This window comes from Pollicipes pollicipes, unplaced genomic scaffold, assembly GCF_011947565.3.
Source record: "Pollicipes pollicipes isolate AB1234 unplaced genomic scaffold, Ppol_2.1 Scaffold_4002;HRSCAF=4701_pilon_pilon_pilon, whole genome shotgun sequence".
In the NCBI taxonomy this organism is placed as follows: Eukaryota; Metazoa; Arthropoda; class Thecostraca; order Pollicipedomorpha; family Pollicipedidae; genus Pollicipes; species Pollicipes pollicipes.
This window is the reverse complement of record NW_023596420.1, coordinates 33,757,445-33,767,931: the sequence shown is the minus strand read 5'-3', so window position 1 is coordinate 33,767,931 and position 10,487 is coordinate 33,757,445. Positions and strand designations below refer to the sequence as shown.

Genomic DNA, 10,487 nt, shown 5'->3' with positions numbered 1-10,487 from the left:
TGCCCCTTAGATCGTCGTAATAGCCTTTCACGGAGCGTGACGGGAAATAAAGCAGCGACCTCTTGAGATCGGCTGGTGAGTAGCTACTCCTCTCCAGAGTCCGGACGACAAGAGATGGCCACCTTGAATTGCTGCGAAGACGTCTCTGGGTCGGAAGCGACCGGCAGCGTGCGCGCCTCGTCCATCGCCAGCAGCGCTCGACCCTCTGACTGTTGGCCGGCGCCGCCGCCGCAGGTTCTACGTGTTCGGCGGGTTCGGGCCGTGGCCGGAGCACGTGACCGACTACACGGGCGTGACGTTCACGGTGGACCCGCGCGCCGGCGACCGGCGCGGCTGGAATAACCAGCTGGTGCGGTACGTGCCGGCCGCCGACCGCTGGGAGTGGCCGGCCACCGACGGCGAGCCGCCCAGCCCGCGCGCAGCCCACGCCGCCGCCCGGCTGCGCAGCCGGCTCTTCGTCTTCGGCGGCCGCATGGGCCACCGGCTGAACGACCTGCACTGCCTGGACCTGGACACGGCGCACTGGACGCACCTGTGAGCCGCGGGGAGGGGGAGGGGTAGGGGCGCTAGGCGGGCCGCCTGCGCCCCTCAGCAGCGAGGGCGGAGCTACGCCGTGAACGCCGGCTAGGTGGGAGGAAGGTCGGTGCTGCGCTGGAGTCCGCTGAGTGGTGCACCGTTGAGACGTCCGGCGATGCCTCGCCACGGGAGCGTCGGAGCATGCCGCGCCTCCGCGTGTGGGTCCCCATCGCGACGGAAGGCCATGGTCACATGAGGTCTTTGTGCTACAAAAACGGCGTTGCAGCGTTACCCTTCATGAGCTGGGCATTTGTTACTCAGCTGCTTCCATTCCGCTCTAACATTTATACATTTATAACTAACATTTATAATACGGATTATTTAGTTTATTTAGCTTGGCTCGGCTCCAGATAACTCGCCGCGTGCTGTCTCAGGCGTCTGTATGACCATAGCGGCTGCAGTTGGGACACGCTTCCGAATTTATTCCGGAACACGGAGGTGCTGACAAAGAGCACTCTGGTAGCCGTCAGGTGGGGCTTGTGCGGAGTGTACGTTAACTGTGCGGCGCCCTGACGTGTGGTCCCGTCCCGGTGCGGTGCCGCAGGGAGGCGGCCGACCCGGCGGCGCCGCTGCCGCAGGGCCGCTCCTGGCACAGCGTGACGCCGCTGCTGGACGACCAGCTGCTCATCTACGGCGGCTTCAACGACATGGACGAGCCGCTCGGTGAGCTGCGCGTCCCCGTCCGCCGTCCGCCCCGAGGCGGGTTTTGTTTTTTCCCTTTTTAGCTTCATCACATTTTATTAATTTTCGAGCATCGTGACGTTTACATTTCTACTTGTTTTGTATTCGAACAACCACACAATGACATACACACCGTCCTGGATCGCGACAATAGCACCTCCCGCCGCTGGCGCTGCCCCGCGAGCCACCGCGGGAGGCGATTGTGTTCACCGGAGGGCGTGCGCAGTGTCGGCGTCAGAGCGGGGCGGCACGGTCCCGTCCGTGTCCCGGTCGCCTTTTGTAATCGTGAAGCAGCTCATGCGGTCTTCCGCCACGCGGGTTGGTGTAGGTGACCTGCGAGTTTGCCTCCCGCCGTGGACAATGCCATTTTGTGCGTGACTGTCCACGTCGTGGGCGCAGTGTCGCCGCGTCCGGCGCCGAGCCCTTCCCTCCCCTCGACACTCAGTCCCGACCCGCGACCTGCCTGTCCGGCCGCATTTGTGACAGGGGCCAGCGGCCCCCTCCCCACCAACCTCCGGACGCTCCAGCGCCCCCTCCCTCCCCCCCCCCCCCCCCGGTGCGAGGGTTGTCCCTGACCGGCGCCGCGCCGCCCCGCCCCCCAGACGACCCGTGGGTGTACGAGGTGAACGCAGCACGCTGGCGATCCGTGCACTCCTGGCTGCCGGCGCCGGCCGTGCGCATGTGGCACACAGCGGCTGCGGCCGCGCCCGGCGAGGTGCACGTGCTTGGCGGCCTCGAAACCAGCATCTTCGCCCGCCGGCCCGCGCACTTCGCCTCACGCGTGGTGGTCATCCAGCGCACGCCAAAGTCCCTTCTCAGGTGAGGTGTCAGCGCGCCCACTGGCTGCAGTGGGGGGGGGGGGGGGGGGCCGAAGGTTTGAAGGGAGTCTTGCGGTGGATCTGAAAGTGAAGGTCGGTTTCAGGTCCCGCAGTATGTGTAGGGTGGAATGGCAGCGTCTGTGGTGGTTGACGTAGTCGTGGGTTTATTATCCAGGCCCACGCAGTTTCGAATTCCCAAAACGCTCCCCGTCGGGGAATCGAACCCCGGTCTCCCGCGTGACAGGCGGGGATACTCACCACTATACTAACGAGGAGTGGTGTGGTAGCCGTTGGGAGTAGACCTTATCATAGGGGCGAAGTTTTGTTTTCAAATTGGGGAGTTTCAGCCCTCTTCTCTCAACTGACAACGAAATGGCCTTATTGGGGTAGAGACATGATTCTGTGGCGTCTTTTGTGGGTAGGTGTTGCGTTTTTCCCTTGCTCATGCTGCTCCTTGATTCATTTTGAAAGGCCTTTCAAAATGACTGATGAAGCGATTAGCTGTTATCTAGGAAAAAAGCTCATACAAATACCGACAATGAGTGTTCCCCGACGTCAAATGACGCGGTCGTCCCACTCACCGTGCCCAGTGATCCGATGTCAGGTTAAATCTACCTGCCAATCACCTGCCTGTCAATCTACCCGCCTGTCAGCTAGTCAGCCACTCACGTTACCGTGGTCTGACAGCTCTGACCTTGGCATCGCTGCCTCCGCCCGTCAGTCCCCACAGTCACTGATGGGACAGCCTCACCCTCGCCCCGCCCGTTCGTAGCATCATGACGTACGCTTGGAATTACCACCGGTCGGGTGGTATATGCTGCGAACGTTAAACCAATGACTGGATCGGAAATGGCGTCCTACAATGGAAATGAACATCCCACGTTGTGCGAAAAGCAGCCTCGCTTTGGGAGCTGCTTAATCTTTGCTGCTTAGCATGGCAATGTGGATGGTGCTAAACAAGGAGTGTGATACGAAGCGCGTCCACTGTGTTACATTCATCTCCAATGGAGCATCGTCAGTGGTTAAGGCACTGCAGCAATCCCTTCGTTTGTTGGTAAGGTTGTGGGTGTCCTCACTCCTCGTTAGTATAGTGGTGAGTATCCCCGCCTGTCACGCGGGAGACCGGGGTTCGATTCCCCGACGGGGAGGATTTTGTACAGGTACAACGGATTCTCTGTCCGTTGCCTGCTTGGTCCATCCACACGGAATCCAGGTTTGTTGTGTGGAGTTCCGATAGCCATTGAGGTGTGTCCGGAAATAATCGCAACGTAGTTATGCTCACAAGCTGATCAGAGGACTTCTTCCTGGAACGAGAACGAGTTACTGGTCTTTGTTAACGCTTTTACGGTGAAAGTTCAACCATACTGTACTCGGTCCTTGTGAGGCCCAAACTGAATCTGTGTCATTACACTATGGTGAAATACACGGCAGCATGATAATCGAAAAACATTACGCAAATTTCCGCATTCCCAGCTCCGGTTTGTCTTCATGCCGTCAATCGTGGCAGCCCTCCTATAACGTGCGGAACGCATGTCATAAGTATTGTGACATTGCCATATACGTTACCGGTCCACGTGAAGGACATTTCCTTGAGATTGGGTATGGGGGGGGGGGGATGGGGGGAGTGATAGACAGAAAGCCCGTGTCGGATCGCGGCACGTGATCGTATCTTTTGATACAACGGCTTGAAATCCTCCCCGTCAGCGAATCGAACCCCGGTCTCCGGTGTGACAAGCGGGGATACTCACCGTTATGTACTAGCGAGTTGTTGGGTTCTCCTCGTTACGGGAACGCGTGATTTAGTGACCCAGCTGTTATCTGTAAACAGAGTTCCAGAAAATGTCGGAAAGAAGTGCGTCCTCCCACACGCCTACATGATGATGTCGTTCCTCCTGCCAGCACCCTCGGTCAACCTCTTTGTCAATTCTTGCCACACTCTGTACGAATGTTGCGATGTCGCTCCAAATCTCTCCGTGCTCATTGCCTGTCAGTCACTCACGTCACCGTGGTCTGACAGCCCTGACCTTGGCATTACTGTCCCGCCTTTCTACGTCACTGGTTTGATAACCCGACCCTCTCACCGCGGCGCTCTAAAAAAACTGGCCGTCTTATATGAGCAGCAGCGGCAGCAGCACCACCACCACATTCACAAACGGGTGGTTGGGTTTGCACTTTCTTTGCTCCTTCGAGAGGACGTATTGCTTTCACCCTTCAGTGTCTAAGACTGGTCCGCGCCTTACACGCATCTGGGCGTACACATTGATTACCCTGTCCATGTTGTATATCGTGCATTTGCAAGCGTCCGGCAATGACTGATCGAAAAGGCGCCTGGGAGCTGTTTAGCCCTCTCCTGTTGACCAGAGCTGTTTCGCTGCTGTTTGATTTTGGCCGGGGGCCCATTGGGCGTTGTAACATGAATGACACAAAATAAGGATGCCTGACAACGTATCACGTCCTTCTTGAGTAGTGCCATTGTTTTAGTGACTACGGCAGTGGGGTCGATTGTAGGTATGATTGGGCGTGTAGCAACTCCTCGTTAGTATAGTGGTGGAGTATCCCCGCCTGTCACGCGGGAGACCGGGGTTCGATTCCCCCGACGGGAGGGTTTTGTAAAGGCAAGGCAGGGTTAGCATACACCTGTGGTGCTCGGCGCAACCTCCTCCTCAGTTTGAGGTACGCAGTTTAGCGCACGGAAATGGGTCCTGTCTGAGCTGAATGTCAACGATCTGTGACAGTTCGCGCGTATGGGAGAAGCTTTGGAAGTCGTTCTTCTGGAACGAATGAAACGTGCGGAATTCAGAAACTGTTTTGAAGCCCAACCATGAAGTATTCACCCTTGAGCCTTGTGTTCGATCCCTCTCAAAATCTACTACAATGTTTCATGGCAAGCAGCCGCCTTTGGTGCCGGTTTCCCATTGGGGCTAGTGTTAGGGTGCAAACTTTCAGAATTACTGCAGCTTGAAAAGGATTTTTGCAGAGTGAGCGTCGTAATGTAAAGCAGGGAGTTTGTCGCAAATCATCTGCTTACTCACTTTCAATCCATTTGCATCGCATTGCGCAGGGCTGTGTGCTGCACGCATACCACACACATCGTGTACGTATTACAGAGAGCGCCAGGTCTGTCTACACGGGTAGAACTTGTTGGAAGGTAGACGCAGGGAGGTTAACGGTCCGTATTGCATCGCGACCGTTGGTCGCCTCTTTGGATGCAACTGACTAAAACCCTCCCCGTTGGTGAATCGAACCCCGGTCTCCCGCGTGACAGGCGGAGACACTCACGATTGTACGAACGAGGAGCGGGATAAAACCCGTTAAGGTTGACCTGGTTGCACGATTCCACGTTATTTGGCACACGAGTTCATGAAAATATACCTAAAGAATGTTATTTCCTCTCCCCTCAAATGACATCGCTTTTCCACGCAGTCGGATGACACGATATCAGTGCATATTTCTACTTGTCGCTCATCTACTGAAATATCACATCCCTGTGATCTGGCAACCGTGATATTGATATTGCCGCCTCGACTTGCAGTCTCACATCACTGGTGGAACAGCCCCATCCTCGCGCTTTGAAAACTCTGTCTTTCGCGTGATGTGAAGAGCAACAGCACGTTTCACACCGTGGTGTCTAGTACTGCGGTCTGCACCTTACACGTACCTTAGCCTTCCCCTGATGACCCTTCCATGCGATATGTTTGGAAACGTCCGCTAGTAACTGATCGAAAAGGCGGCGTTGTTTTACAAAGGGAGCGGAGTATGTACATGGTGCGGAAAGCAACCTCGCCTTGGCAGCTTTCTTATCTGCTGTTGTGAAAGCGGTTTCACTGCTGTTTTATTTGGGCTGGGCCCGTTGAGCGTAGTACCAAATAAGGATGCCGCACAGACGTATCCAGTTTGCGACCTTCTCGAGCGTCGTCATTGGATAAGGTGGTGCGGCAGTCTGTGCGTGTGTGGTTGGGTTAAAAAGCGTTGTCACTTCTGGTTAGTGTGGTGGCGAGCGTCCCTGTGTAGCCTTTGCTGTTGATCAAAGCGGCTTCACCGCTGTTTGATTTTGCTTGGGTCCCTTGTAAATTGTGACACCAATGACACCAAATAAGGATGCCGCACAACGTGTCACGTTTTCCTCGGACATCGTCATTGCTTCAGTGACTACGGCAGTCGGGTCGATTGTGGGTATGGTTGGAGATGGGGTACTCCTCGTTAGTATAGTGGTGAGTATCCCCGCCTGTCACGCGGGAGACCGGGGTTCGATTCCCCGACGGGGAGGGTTTTGTGTTAGGACGGGTGTGACTCTGCACGTTGTCAATTGGCGCCATGTCCATCGCAAACACGCATGATGTTCACCACTGCCTATAAACGAGGAGTCGGCATCTCGACAAGATTAGGCATGACAGTGGTCTTAGTAGCTGCCACGTTTGCCACTTAGTAGCTGCCACGGTCTTAGTAGCTGCCCGTAGTAGTTGTCCTACTGGTCTTTAAGCAGAGTTCCTGAAAATGTGCGAGATAAGTGTCTGAATTGGAAGAGCGAAAGTTTTGTGAATTGGGGAAAAAATTGTATTACAAGTTTTTCTCGCATTGCCAGCCACGGTCTTTTCGGTAGCTCCAATCCATTTGCTGCATCGTATAACGTGTGCGACCGGCATACCACGCACCGCAATGTTTACTTAGAGTGGCACCGCTAAGATTAATGCCTGTGAAGAATGCCTGAGTGAAGTACTTCCCGCGATGCAGATGCAGGGGGTGAGCAGTCTGCGTTTGGGCGCGAACAGTGATATCACCTCTGGATGCATCGGTTAAGATCCTTCCCGTCGGGGGATCGAACCTCGGTTTCCCGCATGACAGGCGGGTTTACTCGCAACTGTGCTCACGGGAAGCGAGGCGTTGACCGTTAAGGTTAGACCTAATCAAGGGGTGCAACTGTTATCCTTGAATAGAGCTGCAAAGATGCCAATTGGTATTCTCCCGCGTAAGAATACGTTGTCATTCGTCTTTCCAGTGTATCACCATCAAGTCATTCGAGTGTCAAATGTCGCTCCAAATGTCTCCCTGCCCATCAGCTAGTCAGTCACTCACGTCACCGTGATCTGTCAGCCGTGACCTTGGCATTACTGTCCCGCCTTTCTACGTCACTGGTTTGATAGCCCGATCCACGCACCGTGGTGCCCTGAAAACCCTGGCCGCGTTATGGGGATGGCAGCAGCAGCAGCACAGTTCATCCCGCGGTCTTAAAAAAATCCGGACCTGCTCCTGTCAGTTGGCACACGTCTAGACGCGTACTTGGATTACCCAGTCATGTGTGACAGTTTACAGACGCCCGCCGCCAATGACTGAACGAAGTGATGATGTGTTACAATAGAAATGAACCTTCCACATGGCTCAAGAAGCAGTTTTCTCTTGTGAACTGTGCGATCCTTGCTGCTTACCGAAATAGCGTTTGCTGTCGTTTCGTTTTGGCTGAGGCCCATTGAGCGTGGTAACATCGATGGTATCAAATAAGGGCGCCGTGCTAGGACGTCAGGTTTGTAACATTCTTATGGAGAATATTTGGTTGGGCGACTGCGGCGGTCCCATCAGTCGTTGGTGATGTCGGGGGCTGCCGCTCCTCGTTAGTAGTGGTGAGTATCCCCGCCTGTCACGCGGGAGACCGGGGTTCGATTCCCCGACGGGGAGGGTTTTGTGAAGGTAGGACGGTTCGTCCTCAGTATGGAATCACTGTTCGTCGCCACGTCCGTCCTCGACAACAGCGCGATTCTAAGCGTACGGATACCGGTTCCAAAGGCTTCTTTTCATATGGACTAAAGTAATTTTATAATGAAAGTATCACCATATGGTGCCTGCCTCCCACAGGACCCTCACGAGGCGTAAAACTATTGCAGCATGAAGAGGAATTTGCTGGCAAAGCGGAAGTTCCGCGAAGCTTGGCTTAACGTTCTACAGACGACCAGGATTTTCCGGTAGATCTAATCCATTCATCGACTGCTTTTGATAAGACGGCGCGCGTATCCTGCGCATGGTGAAATAATCCCCAGCGGATAGGTTCTCGATACGTGGACTTCTTGCTCGAATGCAGATTTTGAGAGATAAAGCGGTGGGTGGTTGGCGTGCCATGGCAACCGATGACCGCGTATCTTGCATGCAACCGCTTGAAATCCCCCCGTTGGGGAATCCTGAACCCCGATGGGGAATTCCCCTTTGGAGAATCCCTGGAACCCCGATCCTGGTCGCAGACGGAGATCAACCTCCTTGATAGTTCCGAATTGTGATCGCTTACGGTGACTGCATGGAGGTTTAGCATGCACTTGAGCCCTTTCATTGGCTGAGGGAAGCGTTGCAGGCGCGCAAGGACTTACTCGGTCATTGTCAAAACCGGGCCTTGGTAGTATATTCGTGAGCACTCCCCTCTGCTGCGTGGGATAACGGGGCTCGATTCCTCCACCGATAAATTTTTGGGCGGGCGGCATGGCTAGGCACTGCTGCACCACGCTCTGAGAGCTGTTGGTATTGCGGCACCCGCCCTGCCCACGCTAGCGCGTGTGAAGAGTGATCCGTTCCTGATGGGACCTTGCGCATTGTAACGACAGGCATTGGGATGCGCCATCTAGGTGACTTCATCAGTTTAGCGCGTCACTGGCGCGCTGGTAGGTAGGAGTTGAACGCCTGGGAACGCTGGAGATTCCGGCTGAAAGATCGCGGTAACGGTGCACGCATGCTGTACAGCATGCGTTGTCGGACCGTTGGCGGATTTGACGCTCAGAGCGTGCGCAAATTGCCTGCGCTGCCACCTTGCGTGTTTTCCAGCAAACTGTCCTCGTGGGACGCCGATGTGCGACCCCGTCATTGAGCGCAACGACACCGGCGCACCGCCTCCAGCAAGCCGAACCTGACCCGTCCCGTGATAAGCGCCGATATTTGCCTCTACAGTAATGAGGGAGAGCGAATGTCTCGGTATCGTATACTAGCAGGCGTGCAACGCGTGCCTCTAGGCATGCCGCCGCGACATTTCGTGTTAAGGATTAATTACGCTGGTTGCGGCTGGAGATGGCCTGTCTGGTGGCGTGGCGCTGAAGCTAATGTAATGACTGTGTTACCTGGGCGCTCAGGGTCGGCCGGACACGCCTTGTCGGACACGTCGGCACAGGCCCCTCACACTAACACGAGCTGACATGTCATCTGCAGTTTAATCTGCAATCGCGAGGCTCTTCTGCTGGCTGCTGACATGACGGCTCGGTTTGTGTTGAAGGCTAGGGACTTCTGACGACCGGGCCATGACATGCGCGTCAGCCGTGGGCCCGTGATGCTGAAGTCGGACGGGGAGGTGGGACTAGTGAGCCCCCGAAAGGGTTGCTCCCAGTGCAGTGCCGCATAGGTTCGTTATGCGGCACTGATCTTTATAGTTATGATCTAACTATTAAGAGCATTCGTGTGCCGCATTAGGGGCCGGGTCAGAGGTCCGCAGTCCCTTGCTTGGACCGGTCTCCTGTTGGAAGCCGCCAAAGCCGCATTGCGCGCATGTTTTGCGAGCAATGCGGGCGCATCTGAAAGCCCCATGGATATAATGCCGGTGATTCGGTTTGTTATGACTTGTCAGCATGGATGGCACGGTGAAGATGCCTGCAGAGCGGTCACCCGGGTTGTAAGCTCGCGACCGTTAGCACTAATGCGCTAAAAGACACCAGTTTCTGTGCGGTATCCGTGGGTTTAGATTGCAGCGCTGGAGTCTGCGAGTAGGCGGAAGGCCAGCGTTGTCATTGGCGTGTGTTGGAAGCAGTAGGCTCTGTTTTTCGGTAGCGACACAATCCTGTAGTCCCACGTAGCTGGTGTACCGGCTCTCTGCACAAGTCCTCGTTAGTATAGTGGTGAGTGTCCCCGCCTGTCACGCGGGAGACCGGGGTTCGATTCCCCGACGGGGAGGCTTTTGAGCGGTCGCACCCAGGCGTGCACTCCCCATTTGCGATGCATCACGGCCCTCGCTCAGTTTCCACCGTCAAAGAAGTGTTCCTCGTGTCGATAGCAGACTCCCAGCGTTCACGATGCATCTTCGTTTCGCAATGAACCAGGAAGGAATGCTGAGTGGAATGAGGGGGGGTACCTGAAAAATCGTTGAACTATGTAGAGCGTCGCTTCTTGGCTTTCGATTCACGTCATAACTGACTCGATTTTCCAATAGCCATCTTGTTACGCTGCAATAGTTATGCAAGGCCTGATCCTTAACACTGGCACAATGGAAGACGAGTTCCATGTGGTAAATCTTGCGCTGCGATAACATTTTGGTCCATTTTGGTACCGCGGAGAGTTGATCAACGGTCTGTTTGTTTGGTACAATGCGTTGACGTGACCGGAACTTTCGGATACCCAAGATTGACGGGAGCTGTGACATTGTTCGTCTTTTGATCCATTTTTCCCATGGATCAC

The 10,487-nt window shown here is 55.2% G+C and overlaps 1 protein-coding gene and 4 non-coding genes across 5 annotated transcripts in view; 4 read left to right on the top strand and 1 right to left on the bottom strand.

Annotated features, from left to right (window-relative positions):
* The window catches only part of LOC119094404 (kelch domain-containing protein 2), a 101,036-nt gene that overhangs the window by 1,159 nt on the left and 89,390 nt on the right, over positions 1 to 10,487 (top strand). Inside the window, exons 2-5 of the mRNA XM_037217464.1 lie at positions 235 to 354; positions 448 to 534; positions 1,121 to 1,239; positions 1,860 to 2,076. Of these exons, the coding sequence (XP_037073359.1) occupies positions 235 to 354; positions 448 to 534; positions 1,121 to 1,239; positions 1,860 to 2,076 (543 nt within the window). The remainder of the gene's footprint in view (positions 1 to 234; positions 355 to 447; positions 535 to 1,120; positions 1,240 to 1,859; positions 2,077 to 10,487) is intronic.
* Positions 2,279 to 2,350, bottom strand: TRNAD-GUC (transfer RNA aspartic acid (anticodon GUC)). The gene has a single exon. It is a non-coding gene; the product is annotated as a tRNA-Asp (tRNA).
* On the top strand, positions 3,152 to 3,223 carry TRNAD-GUC (transfer RNA aspartic acid (anticodon GUC)). The gene has a single exon. It is a non-coding gene; the product is annotated as a tRNA-Asp (tRNA).
* Positions 6,270 to 6,341, top strand: TRNAD-GUC (transfer RNA aspartic acid (anticodon GUC)). The gene has a single exon. It is a non-coding gene; the product is annotated as a tRNA-Asp (tRNA).
* On the top strand, positions 9,915 to 9,986 carry TRNAD-GUC (transfer RNA aspartic acid (anticodon GUC)). Its single transcript has one exon. It is a non-coding gene; the product is annotated as a tRNA-Asp (tRNA).